This window comes from Esox lucius, chromosome 17 (genome assembly GCF_011004845.1).
Source record: "Esox lucius isolate fEsoLuc1 chromosome 17, fEsoLuc1.pri, whole genome shotgun sequence".
Classification (NCBI taxonomy): domain Eukaryota; kingdom Metazoa; phylum Chordata; class Actinopteri; order Esociformes; family Esocidae; genus Esox; species Esox lucius.
This window is the reverse complement of record NC_047585.1, coordinates 26759874-26778593: the sequence shown is the minus strand read 5'-3', so window position 1 is coordinate 26778593 and position 18720 is coordinate 26759874. Positions and strand designations below refer to the sequence as shown.

General features: G+C 42.4%; 1 protein-coding gene across 1 annotated transcript; it reads left to right on the top strand.

Moving 5' to 3' along the window:
• Nucleotides 1-233: 233 nt before the first annotated feature.
• Nucleotides 234-14644, top strand: tmcc2 (transmembrane and coiled-coil domain family 2). Its single transcript, XM_034287212.1, has 8 exons — nucleotides 234-487; nucleotides 2319-2738; nucleotides 4197-4807; nucleotides 7329-7464; nucleotides 7640-7937; nucleotides 9990-10242; nucleotides 12764-12899; nucleotides 13075-14644. The coding sequence occupies exons 1-8, from the start codon at nucleotides 470-472 to the stop codon at nucleotides 13372-13374; spliced, it is 2172 nt and encodes a 723-aa protein (XP_034143103.1). The 5' UTR covers nucleotides 234-469; the 3' UTR covers nucleotides 13375-14644.
• Nucleotides 14645-18720: the final 4076 nt, after the last annotated feature.

The window sequence follows — 18720 nt, the reverse complement described above, 5'->3', positions numbered from 1 at the left end:
CAAACCAACATAGACAATGCAATGTGTAAGACAGAGAAGATGGTGTACTCCTTTCTAATCCTGGCTGCAGCTATGCATTCTTTGTAAAGCACTGCTGCAGCCGTCCATACACATGCATGGCGCGGTATATATTCAGGGTTTAAGGGATGAATGGGCTGTGATAGGCCCTGACACAAGCCCTGCTGTTCTCAGACCCCCCCCCTCCCTCCCCCTCTCTGCTTCTCTGGCCTTAGCACACACAGGCACCTCCCCTCTCCCTCCATCATGCGTGCCTCAGCTCACACAGCCGAGATACAGCAGGACGGCTAGTATTTGCACTCAGACGGAGAGAAAAGCGAGGCAGACAGGGCGGGAGGGAGAAAGATACTCAGAGTGGACGTAACACACAAAGGGGAAGAAAGAGATCAAGAGCGAAGAGAACGAGAGATGGAGGAGGACAGGGAGGCTGCAGACATCTTTGCTATCAACAATGGAGCATGACGCTCTGGTAAGGTTCTAGGCAGAGATTGGGGTGGGGAGAGACATTGAGGAGCGGTGGTCTTGTGTTACTACGGGGGGAGGGGGGGAGGGAGGAGAAGGTGGAGGAAAAGGATGGGCCTCCAGCACAAACCTGCAGTGGCACTGCCAATCCCGGATTAAACAGTATGGTAACGTTCCCGAATTAATCTATCACTGCACTGGTTTTGTCTTGTCCTTCTTGTGGATTCACATTCGTTCTCATTGGCACCCATCACTCATTTCATCTATGTCGCAGTACTTGTCTCCTTTTCACACGTGAAGAGCCCCTCTGTTCTTTTTTTTTTTTTTTTTTACGCCATAGCTGTCTGTCATGATAATCTACAGGCTTCTGCTCCAGTCTCCAGGAGCCTCATTCACCGTGGACCCCCCTGTGTTTTCACACCGTTGGACCTGAGTATTGGCCAATGCTGTCTGTGTATGTGTGTTGTTTCTGTTGTCTTTTTCTCCAATTCAGAGAGGAAATAACATTGTACATGTCTTTGTTTCTTCATACAGCCTGCAACTACATGAGCCTTACAGTTTATCTTATTGGATTACAATGAATAGCGTGGTCTTGTAGTGCCTGCAGTGATTCGTCAATTAAAATCACAGGACTCATTTCAATGCAGCTACCTGACTGTAACCTACATTCGAAAAATATTGCCTTGCTTGTAAGTGGATCTGTTGGATGAAAGTACAGGGGACTGGGTCTCACCAGAGACCTCTTTCACATGCTAATAAAATGCTAATAAAGCCGTAGTGGCCTGAATGATGAATTAGGGCAGAGCTTGCTGAGAGATGGAGTCAGTTGTCTGCCCTGGTTCCTGTGTGCTGAGGTTGGTGTCAGTTGTCTGCCCTGGTTCCTGTGTGCTGAGGTTGGTGTCAGTTGTCTGCCCTGGTTCCTGTGTGCTGAGGTTGGTGTCAGTTGTCTGCCCTGGTTCCTGTGTGCTGAGGTTGGTGTCAGTTGTCTGCCCTGGTTCCTGTGTGCTGAGGTTGGTGACAGTTGTCTGCCCTGGTTCCTGTGTGCTGAGGTTGGTGACAGTGGCGTTGGGAAGTCTGCTCAGGCAAAAGGAGATTAAAAACAAAAATATCCCCCCTTTGAGACGCTAGATTGGTTTTTCAATCATGAACCAATCAGAGATGGCTTTATCTTTTATTGTGATGTAGTCAGGAGGTTAATCAAGATTAGACCTCGATTGTTTGTCGAGCTGCCTGCTATGTTGCAGGGTGGGAAGTGGGAAGGTACCCCCCCCCCATGTTTATATCATGCAGAATGACACCATTAGATCATGTGATATTATACACACTTAAATGAGATAGAACGATACATTGGTAGTACAAACCTCGTTATCATTCATAGGTTAGTGTTTGCATGTACAGCACATTCTTTGACACTACTCAGTATAGGAAGTGACAGGAATGAGGAAAAATCCATAGAAAGCAGAGGAATAGGGCTGAATGTGTCTAACCACACACAAATACATAGGCAGTGCTACGAATGCAAGTACACCCAAGATCAACAATTGAGTGAAACAAGCAGATATTTTGGGTTGATATGATGGGTACAACAGTTAAATTAAGCTGATTTAAATCAGTCATATTCTTTAAGAATCACTGGATCCGTCCGCTGTAACCTTTCCGTGTCGATGCAATGGATCTGTGCGAAAGTCGGGTGAAAAAATGAAGCCTCACCAGATCTGTCATTATGTTGAGTGTTCTGTGATGTTTATTCTGGGATGCTGACTTGACATCAATCATAGCAACCACTTTCTGTCTGCACACTCACCCCTGTCCCCCCTGCGTCCCCCTTCCCTGCTTAGCTGGATAAAAGTGAAGTGACAACGTTGGGCCTGCCCCCCTCAGCCAGCCATGGTGGCTCTGACGGTAACATCAGCTTGGACGGGGCTGGGGTGGGTGTGGGGGCAGGGGCCGCGGCTGGGCTGGGAGCCGTGGCTGGAGGGGCCGAAGGGTCTGGGGTCGCTGAGCCTCAGCGGACACGGGCTGCTCTGGAGCACCTTCAGCAGAAGATCCTGAAGATCACAGAGCAGATTCGCATAGAACAGGAGGCGCGGGACGACAACGTGGCAGAGTACTTGAAGCTGGCACACAATGCAGACAAGCAACAGGCGTCACGCATCAAACAGGTGTTCGAGAAAAAGAACCAGAAGTCTGCACAAACCATCGCCCACCTGCACAAGAAGCTAGAACACTACCACAAGAAGCTGAAGGAGATAGAACAGGTATGTGTGTGTGCGAGAACTGCTTTCATCTCGTGACTGTGTTTACAGCTCAGCTGTTGTATAGGGCCATGTGTGATGTCATGTGTTTGTCTCACAATGTTACCCTGATTGTGGCTTTCTGAGGTGATGATGCATGCTGTCACTTTCTAGGTAGGGTTGGGCAGTCTCAACATTAATCTACAACGGGGCAATTCAATTCTGATCTTGGTAATTCTGTCCTTCTATTAAGGGACTAATTCAGACCTGGGACACCAGCTCAGAGTTCAAACAGCTAACAGGTATAAACAAAAAGCTGCTACGCTTTGACCCTCCAGGACTGGAATAGAACATTTTAATAAATGCTTTACTGAAATAAAAATTGTAGTCGAAAATTCCTGCATTCAGTACTGGGGTTTTGAAAATAACATGACATTTCACCTGCTATCAAAAGAAAAAAGAACTGTAAGCCAAATAGATAATGAAAGAAGAATGACTAGGTTCATCTGGTAACTAGTACACTCACTCATTGTAGATAATTATTTAAATTACAGTACAAATATTTACCCCTTTCACAGTATTGGAAAACATATCTCAGTGTACGATATAATCATCCTCCTATTTCCGTGCCTCAGTCATCATCACCATATTTTGCTGCTTCTTCACATTATTTAAATTACACACCACTATCCCTGTTAATTATTACCACTCCCCCTGTTAATTATTACCACTACCCCTGTTAATTATTACCACTCCCCCTGTTAATTGTTACCACTCCCCCTGTTAATTGTTACCACTCCCCCTGTTAATTGTTACCACTCCCCCTGTTAATTATTACCACTCCCCCTGTTAATTGTTATCACTACCCCCGTTAATTATTCCCACCCCCTGTTAATTATTACCACTCCCCCTGTTAATTATTACCACTCCCCCTGTTAATTGTTTCCACTCCCCCTGTTAATTATTCCCACCCCCCTGTTAATTGTTACCGCTCCCCCTGTTAATTGTTACCACTACCCCGGTTAATTATTCCCACTCCCCCTGTTAATTGTTACCGCTCCCCCTGTTAATTGTTACCGCTCCCCCAGTTAATTGTTACCGCTCCCCCAGTTAATTGTTACCGCTCCCCCCTGTTAATTGTTACCGCTCCCCCCTGTTAATTGTTACCGCTCCCCCTGTTAATTGTTACCGCTCCCCCTGTTAATTGTTACCGCTCCCCCTGTTAATTGTTACCGCTCCCCCTGTTAATTGTTACCGCTCCCCCTGTTAATTGTTACCACTCCCCCTGTTAATTGTTACCACTCCCCCTGTTAATTGTTATCACTACCCCGGTTAATTATTCCCACCCCCTGTTAATTATTACCACTCCCCCTGTTAATTGTTACCACTCCCCCTGTTAATTATTTACCACTCCCCCTTTTAATTGTTACCACTACCCCTGTTAATTTCTTCTTTTTATCTTCCGTTCCTCCCTCTTCCTAGAATGGTCCTGCCCGGCAGCCTAAGGATGTACTTCGGGACATGCAGCAGGGGCTAAAGGACATGGGGGCAAATGTACGAGCAGGCTTCCATGGCTTTGGCGGGGGCATGGTGGACGGGGTCAAAGGAGGGGTGGAAGGGGTCAAAGGGGCTGTGGTTTCTAAGCCTCGGGAGTTTGCCAGCTTGATCCGCAACAAATTCGGCAGCGCAGACAACATCTCCCACCTCATAGAGGACGGGGTGGGAGGGCGCTCTGAGGACGCGCCAGCTCAACGTGCACTCAGTGGCAGTGCCACCCTGGTCTCCAGCCCCAAGTACGGGAGCGACGACGAATGCTCCAGCGCCACCTCTGGCTCAGGGGCCGGCAGTCACTCGGGCGGGGCCGGTGGGGGTGGGATGTCAGGGCAGGGGCCAGCTGGTCTGGGCAGCCCCAGACTTGATGGGCACCACCATCACCACCACCACGTGCACAGCTCCTGGGATGCCCTGCTGGAAGGCCTGCAGGAGATCAAGGCCAGCCAGGCCCACATGGAGGACGCCATGGAGGACATGAGGAGTCAGCTGCAGAGTGACTACTCCTACATGACCCAGTGCCTGCAGGAGGAGAGATACAGGTACAGACAAAACCTAGGCCAACACAAAGGGCATGGAATGAGAGCTGGTGGTACAGCATGCATTAACTGCACACTACCTGCTGAAACAAGCTGCTCTGCTTTTAGCTTGCTTCAGTACAAGTGTAAACCAAGTTCAATGATATATTCACGAGGATAGTTAAATGGATTAGGAAACTGATAGTACAGAGTGGGGTCATTTGAGTACTTGTAATAAATGTAATGTCACTATGATAAGGAAAATAAAAGTATTTTCAAAATAAATATATAGATCCAATCAATTGGCACCCTTTGTGAAATTGAGAAAAGTGAATGAGTCTCAAACATAAATGGGAGCTGCATACTTCTATTTAAACACAATTATTTCTCAAACACAAAACAAGAATAGCATGATTTTCTTCTGCAAAACATAGGTTTCAAAAGTATTGGCACCCCTCTTATTGTGCTCCCACACACAGTGGGGCTGGCAAATCAGAATCCAAGGGTGGAATCGTAGGACAATCAAGTCTCAAAATCAACTTTTAGACACCACCTCCTTGTCAAGAATGAAGGGTTGCACTAAAAAGGCAGCATAGAGCCCAATGCACAAATTGCAGCACCTGAACTTTGCGAAGAGGCGTTGCAACAGCAATTGTATTGTATATTGTGGTCAGATGAGACAAAAAATTACAAATATGGCAAACCACACCATCAGAATGTTAGGTGACAAAAGGGGACTGCATAAACGGACCTGATACCCAGAGTAAAATATGGTGGTGGATCATTGTTGCTTTGGGTCTGTTTTGATACTGGTGGTGCACGGACTCTTGTTAAGCCGGTCTTGTTAAGCCGGTCAGATTTGCCAACAGGAGCCGGTCCTGTTGGCAAATCTGGCCAAAACTCAATTCTCCTGCTTTCTAAATACAAGGAAAATATCACACAAGAAGTACCAGTGTTTCACTCAGTAAAGAAGTGGTAAAAAAAAACAGAGTGAACTACAGGACTGTGTCACAAACACAGACTGGATAAAGTCTTGGGAAAATGTCCCAGACTGGATAACATCCGAGACTGGATAGTGTTCCAGGATTTATCCTATAACATTGATTTGTTTACCAAAGAAGTCACTGGCTTCAGTACCATTCATCAATGAAGTTGTCCCTGAAGTGATCTTACGTACTGAGGTAAATTCCAGGACATACAATTACCATAAAATGGTCAAAGTTTCAGTACAGGACAAAGATCAGAATCAGAAAGAGTTTTATTGCCAAGTCATTTTCACAGATGGAATCCTATTACACCAGCTCTGACACTGCTCACGTGGCAGAGCTGGTAAACGACAATGGGATCACTCATCCGCAGCCACACACAACTCTGACACCATCAAGTCTGTATATGACACAAGATTGTCTGATGACTAATGGAAACTAGACCATCTGTAGAGATGAAATTAGGGAAGCGTGGTACCAAGACACACCCAGAAGGTTGTGACAAAAGCACATCAGAGCCATTTCCCCCAACAGGCTGAAAGATATGGGATGGGCCCTCGGACCCTCAAAAGAATCTGCAGCTGCACCTTTGAGAGCATCGAAGGGCTGCATTACCGCTTGATGCTGCAACTGCACCTTCTCCACTGTGAGTTGCTTCAGAGGGTGGTGCAAACTGTAAAATTCACTGAGGCCACGCTTCCTGTCATACCAGACCTCTACACTAGGAGTTGCAAAAGAAAGAAAGCATGAACACACGTATACTGATGCCACACATATGTACATGAACTGAAATGACCTGTAACCACATACACCAACTCCATTCAAATAACCAAAATGGTTTTATTCATACAATTTTTCATTTATTACTTGTTATTTTGTTACCATTTTTTATTGCATTTTTTATGTACTTAAATTTGCATTACTGGAAAAGTGGCCATTAAGCATTTACAGACCATGTTATGCATGGTGACATTTCGAGGTATGACCTCACGAGACTTTAGCTAGACTATGAGGCGTTTAACTGTTCATGGACACCTTTTGCTGACAAGGCACGTAACAGGTACAATTTTATTTTATTTGATAGTTTGGATCAAGGTTGCCTATGTTGTTTGAAACTGAATGTTAAAGCATTTTTTGGTAACTGAGTAAGTAAATACTGTAAGCTGCAAAACCACAAATGCACACACACTACAAAAATAGAGCAGTGAGTGAGTCATAATAAAAAAATAACAATATTTTTTACAGATGTGTTCCCCCTTTCTCACTATCGTTTGGTAGGATACAAAGCTAGCCTAAAATCTTGGCTTAATCCCAAACTTAACCAGAAGCATACACACAAGCTAAATATCAGTTTATGTGGAGCTACAGATTCATTACTGGGAGATGAAATAGGCCATAAAGAAAACTATAAGCAATTGAACCGTTGCTGAAAAGGATTGGATGTCAGATGCATGAAAATGTGTTAAAATTGCCAGGTTGACAAAAGAGATTAAATCAATCTTTAATCTGTCTAAATATCCTGACTATGCCTCACACATTGTTTCACTTATCTTGTTTAGGTATGAAAGACTGGAAGAGCAGTTGAATGACTTGACAGAGCTGCACCAGAACGAGATGACGAATCTGAAACAGGAGCTGGCCAGCATGGAGGAGAAAGTGGCCTACCAGTCCTACGAGAGAGCCAGAGACATACAAGTAAAGAAATGACATTACACTTTAAAATATACAACCACCCAGACTTCACAGTAGGAGACCATTAGAATAGATTTCCTTTAGAAGAGATAGGCACAGGGATGTGACTGACTTCTTCCCCTGGTTGTTTTTGTAACATTGGGTTTGTCTGTTTGTACCTGTGTGTTTATACCTGCAGGAAGCAGTAGAGTCGTGCCTGACCCGCATCACTAAACTGGAGCTTCAGCAGCAGCAGCAGCAGGTAGTGCAGCTGGAGGGGGTGGAGAACGCCAATGCCCGCGCCCTGCTGGGCAAACTCATCAACATTATCCTGGCACTCATGGCCGTAGTGCTGGTGTTCGTCTCCACCCTGGCCAACTTCATCACCCCGCTCATGAAGACAAGAGCACGAGTTGCCACCACTGTCATGCTTGCCCTGTTTCTCTTCATCCTTTGGAAGCACTGGGACTTCCTGGAGCTGTGGCTACTACCAAGCTGATCCTGCCCACGGGGGGGGAAAAACACCCACACTCCTGTGTCTGAGTGACCCGGACGTGGATAAAAGGACTGGAGTGCAAGGGTAAGCTGTTCCAGACACACAAAGCAGTCCGGAACTCAAACACAGAGTGAACACAAGACTTACATTTCTGAAAGAGGACCATTGCACTTTCATAGTGTTTATGCCTGGAGAGTTGTACTGATGAGGATTGGCCTAAAATCATTTCAGGTTTAGAGAAAACATTTTTTAGTAGGAATGTTGGCACTCTGTGGTGATAATGATAAGAAAACTATAAAACGATCTGCTTGGCCGCTTGGCCACTCAAGCATTTGCTATTTCTCATTACCAATTTAGTAGTGTTAACTCACCATTGAACTGTATGAATTATTCACAATTCGCAAACTTTTTAAAAATGATTGTTTTCAGAAGTATCAATATATGGTCCAGCAAGTGAAAACTAGGCAATTCATGAAATTCATGTTGAAATTCTTTGACAGATTTTGTATCTTTAAAAATACTTAAAGGTGCACTCCATGTTCTTAAATGAACCAAATTTGTATGTTACAAATTGGATTTGTAAAATAAAATGCAAATTGCAAAAAGGGTGACAAAATGGGATGTTTTGGCTCATTACCACTTCCACAACTACTGGCTAAGTTAAACAAAACTCAACAGTGCATCTTTAAAAGTAATAATGCAAATACAAAGAAAACGAAGCTTTGTCTTTGCTAAACCACATTTTCTGTTACCTTTGTGTTGTCTGTGTATTTGGAGTACATTACAAAGCAAAAGGATCTTTTGTTTTTGATGAATGTTAGGGTATGTAGTATTGCATGTCCTCACATGCATTTATCCTTGTATGATGCATTTGGCGTAACATTTCACCAACGAAACAATCTTGAAACCTACTAACTTTCTGTTGTCTATAACCATTTTCTTTGATTGATTTCATGTCAATATTATTTCTTACACACTAGTCGAAATCACTGGTGTTTAATCTACACTTTTCTGGTCTATCGATTCCTAGTGTCTTAGGTCTGAAGAACATGGGCTATAAAGTACTCTGGAGAGACTGATGATGATTACTCAATAATCTATCATATATTCTGAGCATCAATGCTATTCCATTACCATTGTTGTTGTAGAGCAGCTAACCATCTAGTGAAGTCAGATGTACAGGCATGTATCACCATTGCTTCCTTTTTCAATACAGTTTGCTAAACCCATCACAACTCGGTTGCATTCTTTATAATAAATGATTAAACAATATGCTATTGTTGCATCATTTTAAAAGTATGGTGATTTGTAAGTAACTGAACAATATAACTACAGTGTAGTCAATACACTACAGGGAGCAGAGTAGTTATATGGCAAATCAGTTATACATGATAATTGGGTCATCATCATGAAAAAGGCTAATTTCAAATATCATTTCACAACATACAAAACAACAACTGACATTTTATTTCAACCTGGTTCACGTTAATAGAGGATTTTTACTGATAGAGACATAATGACCTCCTTTGTGTCCATCGCTTCAGTCCAGTCTTGGTTGAGTTTACAGTTGGTTTCACATGTAAAATATATGCTTACAGCCATGCAGTGAATAGCCTCTAAAAATATCTTCAGTGCTAGCTCAGCAGAAAACGCACCACTAATCCTGTGGATCATAGCATTAACACTTACAGAAAGTGCTCTTACCTTTCTAGTGGCTTCAGGAAAGAACTCTGCATATCTGAATTTCAAATGGTTTTCATAAGAAAACATATTTAGTATTTTTTTTCAAAATGTTTTGCATCAGTACTGAAACTATGGAACGTCAAAGGCTAAGAATGAGGCCAGAAAGAGAAGTGTTGTCATGGTTTCATCAGGAATAAACAGGGCTCAATCATCTATCCCTGACAAAATATGGGAAAATAGTACCAATCTCATAGAGGGCAAAAAGGCACCTCCTTGTGGGTATTATGGATATTTCTTTTGTATTTTCTGAATGATCCCTAATGAAAATACATCAGTCCATCTAGTTTTTGGCTTACTTGGGCCAACAAAGTCTTAAGGCGATCGGGCGGGGCCGGTGGGGGTGGGATGTCAGGGCAGGGGCCAGCTGGTCTGGGCAGCCCCAGACTTGATGGGCACCACCATCACCACCACCACGTGCACAGCTCCTGGGATGCCCTGCTGGAAGGCCTGCAGGAGATCAAGGCCAGCCAGGCCCACATGGAGGACGCCATGGAGGACATGAGGAGTCAGCTGCAGAGTGACTACTCCTACATGACCCAGTGCCTGCAGGAGGAGAGATACAGGTACAGACAAAACCTAGGCCAACACAAAGGGCATGGAATGAGAGCTGGTGGTACAGCATGCATTAACTGCACACTACCTGCTGAAACAAGCTGCTCTGCTTTTAGCTTGCTTCAGTACAAGTGTAAACCAAGTTCAATGATATATTCACGAGGATAGTTAAATGGATTAGGAAACTGATAGTACAGAGTGGGGTCATTTGAGTACTTGTAATAAATGTAATGTCACTATGATAAGGAAAATAAAAGTATTTTCAAAATAAATATATAGATCCAATCAATTGGCACCCTTTGTGAAATTGAGAAAAGTGAATGAGTCTCAAACATAAATGGGAGCTGCATACTTCTATTTAAACACAATTATTTCTCAAACACAAAACAAGAATAGCATGATTTTCTTCTGCAAAACATAGGTTTCAAAAGTATTGGCACCCCTCTTATTGTGCTCCCACACACAGTGGGGCTGGCAAATCAGAATCCAAGGGTGGAATCGTAGGACAATCAAGTCTCAAAATCAACTTTTAGACACCACCTCCTTGTCAAGAATGAAGGGTTGCACTAAAAAGGCAGCATAGAGCCCAATGCACAAATTGCAGCACCTGAACTTTGCGAAGAGGCGTTGCAACAGCAATTGTATTGTATATTGTGGTCAGATGAGACAAAAAATTACAAATATGGCAAACCACACCATCAGAATGTTAGGTGACAAAAGGGGACTGCATAAACGGACCTGATACCCAGAGTAAAATATGGTGGTGGATCATTGTTGCTTTGGGTCTGTTTTGATACTGGTGGTGCACGGACTCTTGTTAAGCCGGTCTTGTTAAGCCGGTCAGATTTGCCAACAGGAGCCGGTCCTGTTGGCAAATCTGGCCAAAACTCAATTCTCCTGCTTTCTAAATACAAGGAAAATATCACACAAGAAGTACCAGTGTTTCACTCAGTAAAGAAGTGGTAAAAAAAAACAGAGTGAACTACAGGACTGTGTCACAAACACAGACTGGATAAAGTCTTGGGAAAATGTCCCAGACTGGATAACATCCGAGACTGGATAGTGTTCCAGGATTTATCCTATAACATTGATTTGTTTACCAAAGAAGTCACTGGCTTCAGTACCATTCATCAATGAAGTTGTCCCTGAAGTGATCTTACGTACTGAGGTAAATTCCAGGACATACAATTACCATAAAATGGTCAAAGTTTCAGTACAGGACAAAGATCAGAATCAGAAAGAGTTTTATTGCCAAGTCATTTTCACAGATGGAATCCTATTACACCAGCTCTGACACTGCTCACGTGGCAGAGCTGGTAAACGACAATGGGATCACTCATCCGCAGCCACACACAACTCTGACACCATCAAGTCTGTATATGACACAAGATTGTCTGATGACTAATGGAAACTAGACCATCTGTAGAGATGAAATTAGGGAAGCGTGGTACCAAGACACACCCAGAAGGTTGTGACAAAAGCACATCAGAGCCATTTCCCCCAACAGGCTGAAAGATATGGGATGGGCCCTCGGACCCTCAAAAGAATCTGCAGCTGCACCTTTGAGAGCATCGAAGGGCTGCATTACCGCTTGATGCTGCAACTGCACCTTCTCCACTGTGAGTTGCTTCAGAGGGTGGTGCAAACTGTAAAATTCACTGAGGCCACGCTTCCTGTCATACCAGACCTCTACACTAGGAGTTGCAAAAGAAAGAAAGCATGAACACACGTATACTGATGCCACACATATGTACATGAACTGAAATGACCTGTAACCACATACACCAACTCCATTCAAATAACCAAAATGGTTTTATTCATACAATTTTTCATTTATTACTTGTTATTTTGTTACCATTTTTTATTGCATTTTTTATGTACTTAAATTTGCATTACTGGAAAAGTGGCCATTAAGCATTTACAGACCATGTTATGCATGGTGACATTTCGAGGTATGACCTCACGAGACTTTAGCTAGACTATGAGGCGTTTAACTGTTCATGGACACCTTTTGCTGACAAGGCACGTAACAGGTACAATTTTATTTTATTTGATAGTTTGGATCAAGGTTGCCTATGTTGTTTGAAACTGAATGTTAAAGCATTTTTTGGTAACTGAGTAAGTAAATACTGTAAGCTGCAAAACCACAAATGCACACACACTACAAAAATAGAGCAGTGAGTGAGTCATAATAAAAAAATAACAATATTTTTTACAGATGTGTTCCCCCTTTCTCACTATCGTTTGGTAGGATACAAAGCTAGCCTAAAATCTTGGCTTAATCCCAAACTTAACCAGAAGCATACACACAAGCTAAATATCAGTTTATGTGGAGCTACAGATTCATTACTGGGAGATGAAATAGGCCATAAAGAAAACTATAAGCAATTGAACCGTTGCTGAAAAGGATTGGATGTCAGATGCATGAAAATGTGTTAAAATTGCCAGGTTGACAAAAGAGATTAAATCAATCTTTAATCTGTCTAAATATCCTGACTATGCCTCACACATTGTTTCACTTATCTTGTTTAGGTATGAAAGACTGGAAGAGCAGTTGAATGACTTGACAGAGCTGCACCAGAACGAGATGACGAATCTGAAACAGGAGCTGGCCAGCATGGAGGAGAAAGTGGCCTACCAGTCCTACGAGAGAGCCAGAGACATACAAGTAAAGAAATGACATTACACTTTAAAATATACAACCACCCAGACTTCACAGTAGGAGACCATTAGAATAGATTTCCTTTAGAAGAGATAGGCACAGGGATGTGACTGACTTCTTCCCCTGGTTGTTTTTGTAACATTGGGTTTGTCTGTTTGTACCTGTGTGTTTATACCTGCAGGAAGCAGTAGAGTCGTGCCTGACCCGCATCACTAAACTGGAGCTTCAGCAGCAGCAGCAGCAGGTAGTGCAGCTGGAGGGGGTGGAGAACGCCAATGCCCGCGCCCTGCTGGGCAAACTCATCAACATTATCCTGGCACTCATGGCCGTAGTGCTGGTGTTCGTCTCCACCCTGGCCAACTTCATCACCCCGCTCATGAAGACAAGAGCACGAGTTGCCACCACTGTCATGCTTGCCCTGTTTCTCTTCATCCTTTGGAAGCACTGGGACTTCCTGGAGCTGTGGCTACTACCAAGCTGATCCTGCCCACGGGGGGGGAAAAACACCCACACTCCTGTGTCTGAGTGACCCGGACGTGGATAAAAGGACTGGAGTGCAAGGGTAAGCTGTTCCAGACACACAAAGCAGTCCGGAACTCAAACACAGAGTGAACACAAGACTTACATTTCTGAAAGAGGACCATTGCACTTTCATAGTGTTTATGCCTGGAGAGTTGTACTGATGAGGATTGGCCTAAAATCATTTCAGGTTTAGAGAAAACATTTTTTAGTAGGAATGTTGGCACTCTGTGGTGATAATGATAAGAAAACTATAAAACGATCTGCTTGGCCGCTTGGCCACTCAAGCATTTGCTATTTCTCATTACCAATTTAGTAGTGTTAACTCACCATTGAACTGTATGAATTATTCACAATTCGCAAACTTTTTAAAAATGATTGTTTTCAGAAGTATCAATATATGGTCCAGCAAGTGAAAACTAGGCAATTCATGAAATTCATGTTGAAATTCTTTGACAGATTTTGTATCTTTAAAAATACTTAAAGGTGCACTCCATGTTCTTAAATGAACCAAATTTGTATGTTACAAATTGGATTTGTAAAATAAAATGCAAATTGCAAAAAGGGTGACAAAATGGGATGTTTTGGCTCATTACCACTTCCACAACTACTGGCTAAGTTAAACAAAAACTCAACAGTGCATCTTTAAAAGTAATAATGCAAATACAAAGAAAACGAAGCTTTGTCTTTGCTAAACCACATTTTCTGTTACCTTTGTGTTGTCTGTGTATTTGGAGTACATTACAAAGCAAAAGGATCTTTTGTTTTTGATGAATGTTAGGGTATGTAGTATTGCATGTCCTCACATGCATTTATCCTTGTATGATGCATTTGGCGTAACATTTCACCAACGAAACAATCTTGAAACCTACTAACTTTCTGTTGTCTATAACCATTTTCTTTGATTGATTTCATGTCAATATTATTTCTTACACACTAGTCGAAATCACTGGTGTTTAATCTACACTTTTCTGGTCTATCGATTCCTAGTGTCTTAGGTCTGAAGAACATGGGCTATAAAGTACTCTGGAGAGACTGATGATGATTACTCAATAATCTATCATATATTCTGAGCATCAATGCTATTCCATTACCATTGTTGTTGTAGAGCAGCTAACCATCTAGTGAAGTCAGATGTACAGGCATGTATCACCATTGCTTCCTTTTTCAATACAGTTTGCTAAACCCATCACAACTCGGTTGCATTCTTTATAATAAATGATTAAACAATATGCTATTGTTGCATCATTTTAAAAGTATGGTGATTTGTAAGTAACTGAACAATATAACTACAGTGTAGTCAATACACTACAGGGAGCAGAGTAGTTATATGGCAAATCAGTTATACATGATAATTGGGTCATCATCATGAAAAAGGCTAATTTCAAATATCATTTCACAACATACAAAACAACAACTGACATTTTATTTCAACCTGGTTCACGTTAATAGAGGATTTTTACTGATAGAGACATAATGACCTCCTTTGTGTCCATCGCTTCAGTCCAGTCTTGGTTGAGTTTACAGTTGGTTTCACATGTAAAATATATGCTTACAGCCATGCAGTGAATAGCCTCTAAAAATATCTTCAGTGCTAGCTCAGCAGAAAACGCACCACTAATCCTGTGGATCATAGCATTAACACTTACAGAAAGTGCTCTTACCTTTCTAGTGGCTTCAGGAAAGAACTCTGCATATCTGAATTTCAAATGGTTTTCATAAGAAAACATATTTAGTATTTTTTTTCAAAATGTTTTGCATCAGTACTGAAACTATGGAACGTCAAAGGCTAAGAATGAGGCCAGAAAGAGAAGTGTTGTCATGGTTTCATCAGGAATAAACAGGGCTCAATCATCTATCCCTGACAAAATATGGGAAAATAGTACCAATCTCATAGAGGGCAAAAAGGCACCTCCTTGTGGGTATTATGGATATTTCTTTTGTATTTTCTGAATGATCCCTAATGAAAATACATCAGTCCATCTAGTTTTTGGCTTACTTGGGCCAACAAAGTCTTAAGGCGATTTATTTTAAAGGTGCACTCCAGTCATATGATGACCCGATTCAAATTGACAAGTTCCTCCAACAACAGAGTAAAAAATAAAGTGATCTCCCAATCAAAGTATGCTGGTCGTTTGGGGAGGGGTGGTACACAGCGGCTGTCGTGGTACACAGCGGCTGTCGTGGTACACAGCGGCTGTCGTAATTGGCTACATTCAGATTTCACTTATTTTGTGGGACTCCTCAGCAGGAAAGATATTGCATGTGACAGGGGTGCACTTTCAAAGGTCTATATTCTTACTGTTAAAAACAATTGTGTAGGTCAGTGGTTCCCAACTACGGTCCTCAAGTACCCCCAACAGTACACATTTTCATTGTAGCCCCAGCCAAGCACAGCTGATTCAACTTGTCAACTAATTATCAGGCTCTCATTAAGTTGAATTGGGTGTGCTTGTCCAGGGCTACAACAAAAATGTGTACTGTTGGGGTTACTCCAGGACCGGAGTTGGGAACCACTGGTGTAGGTAGTACAGCAATTGTATCTTTCTCAGAGCGAAGGCGGCTTTAAATTTCGGGCATTTTAAACCCACATTAAATAAAGCATTTTGAAGTTACATTACATATTGTACATAGGCCTGACTTTATGGAACCAAAGGTATTTGGACAGACATTATTTACAATATATTAGTCATGTTTAGTCCTTGATTGAATATTCTTTACATCCAATGATTGCCTGAAGGGTGACCCACGGTGGGCATCTTCCCTGGTGATGCTCTGCCAGGACTGTACTGTAGCCATCTTCAGTTCCCAGCTTACAGCCATCACAAACCCTTCAGCGCAAGCAGTGTTTATGCAGTGTGCACGGGATCATCAGGGACACTTGACATCCATCCCAAAAACTGTTTGCCCTCCTACCATCAGGCAGGTTGTACAGGTCTCTTCATTCCCACACCAGCAGGCTGAGGAACAGTTTCTGCCCACCCACTGTAACCCTGCTCAACTCTGTGACCCATCACTAATCATACACCCCCCCTTGTTACAGGTACGTGTCTACGTTGGGAACCTTATGGCTGCTACCCCTGCATTTCAGTTGCACATGCACCTTGCACATTCAATTGGCCTCTTTGCACATTTAGAACTGCCATCGTACTTCTGCATTTCTGCAGTAGTTACATACAGTTCTGGAAATAATTAAGAGACCACTCCTGTATGGCAGCCATTCCATTCCAGTATCTGTTAAATTCCAACACAAGCACACCTCATTTTACTTATTAAGGTACTGATTAGTTGATTACCTGAACCAAATCTAATTTAACGAGTAAAGTATGAAAATCACTGCGGTGGTCATCACTATCCTCTTGCAATAAGACCAGCAGGATGGCAAAAACAGAATAAAAAAAATAACTATTCAGCATGACAAAAAAGTTGAAAAGAAAAGCTTTGAGTAAGGATAAGAAGGGTTCAATTCTGGCTTTACTGGCGTTGCATTGGGCAGGGGGATACAGTGAGCGTCAGGTTGTTTCCATCCTGAAAATGTCAAAGACGGCGGTTCATAAGAACAAGGTCAAGAAACAGACATTGGGGACAACAAAGCTACAGACTGGCAGATGGCGAAAACAACTGTCAGAGGGCGAGATGACCGTCAACTCATTTGAATGTCACTCAACAACCATAGGATAACATCAAGTGACCTACAAAAATAATGGCAAACTGCAGCTGGGGTGAAGTGCACGGCGAGGACGGTTTCGAAACAGGCTCCTAGCAGGGCTGGAGTTGTGCAAAGCTAGAAAAAAGCCAAAGAAAAGCCTGGCTGATGTTTGCAAAAGATCATAAGGATTGGACCGTAGAGGAATGGAGTAAGGTCATCTTCTCTGACGAGAGACACATTTTCAGCTTTGCCCAATACCTGGTCGTCTAATGGTTAGACGGAGACCTGGAGAGGCCTACAAGCCACAGTGTCTCGTACCCACTGTGAAATTTGTTGGAGGAACGGTGATGATCTGGGGATGCTTCAGCAAGGCTGGAATCAGGCAGATTTGTCTATGTGAAGGATGCATGAACCAAGCCAAGTACATGGATATCCTGGAAAACACCTGCTTCCTTCTGCTCTGACAATGTTCCCCAACTCTGAGAATTGGTTTTTCCAGCAGGACAATGTTCCATCCCACACAGCCAGATCAAGACCCTGTCATGGCCAGCCCAATCTCCAAACCTGAAACTCATTGAAAACCTCTGGAATTTGATCAAGAGGAAGATGGATGGTTACAAGCCATCAAACAAAGGCAAGCTACTTCAATATTTGTGCCAGGAGTGGCATAAAGTCACCCAACAGCAATGTGACAGACTGGTGGAGAACATGCCAAAACGCATGAAAGCTGTGATTAAAAGTCAGGGTTATTCCACCAAGTATTGATTTCTGAACTCTTCCTAAGTTTAAACATTAGTATTTTGTTTTGGAAAAATGAATATTAATTTGTTTTCTATTTTTTATTTGCATCATTTGAGGTTTGAAAACAATGCATCTTTTTGGGGTTGTTTTGATCAGTTGTTATTTTCTACAAATAAATACTCTAAATTACAATATTTTTATTTGAAATTTGGGAGTAATGTTGTCAGTAGTTTATATAATAAACTGTTAATTTTACTCATACACATTCCTATGAATAGTAAAACCAGAGAAACATATAATTTTTCCATTGGTCTCTTAATTTTTTCCAGAGCTGTATACATGTCTACATTGGGGACCTCATTTGTGCTTTTGCTGCATCCCAGTTGCACATGCTTACACATCCTTACTCATTCAATTTGCCTCGACTGCACATCTAGAATGCTATTTAGAATTGCCATTTGTACCCGCACAACTATTATCCTACTAGTAACATACTATATACTTTTACATTTTCTGCCCTCTATTAGCCTAAATTGCACATTTCCATTTGTACTGCATTTGCTTTCATTGCACATCTTTACATTTCACTTATACATTATTGTACATTTTCTGCCCTCTTCTATTTGCACTTCTGGTTAGACGCTAACTGCATTTCATTGAACTGTACTTGTTCAATGACAAAGCCACTTAATGGCCCTCAAAGATTATTTTGTAGCCTTCGCACTGTTAAAGGACATTGTCCTGCTGCATGTTGAAGGCCCATCCGATCCGTGCAGATGATGTATCTTTGCAGACTTGGTTTTGTTCACTTCAGGATTCATCCTCCTGCTGTCAGCATTTACATCATAACCCTCCCCCCTGTGAAGTCTTCCAAGGACGTAATGGCTGACAGCCGTCCCTCCTAGTGCTCCTGAACTG

Excerpts from the sequence above, each read along its gene's own strand:
- tmcc2 (XM_034287212.1), top strand. Across the intron at positions 7,465-7,639 it reads AGAGAGCCAGAGACATACAA|GAAGCAGTAGAGTCGTGCCT; the intron begins GTAAAGAAATGA and ends TTATACCTGCAG. Across the intron at positions 7,938-9,989 it reads GCTGTGGCTACTACCAAGCT|TCTTAAGGCGATCGGGCGGG; the intron begins GATCCTGCCCAC and ends GGGCCAACAAAG.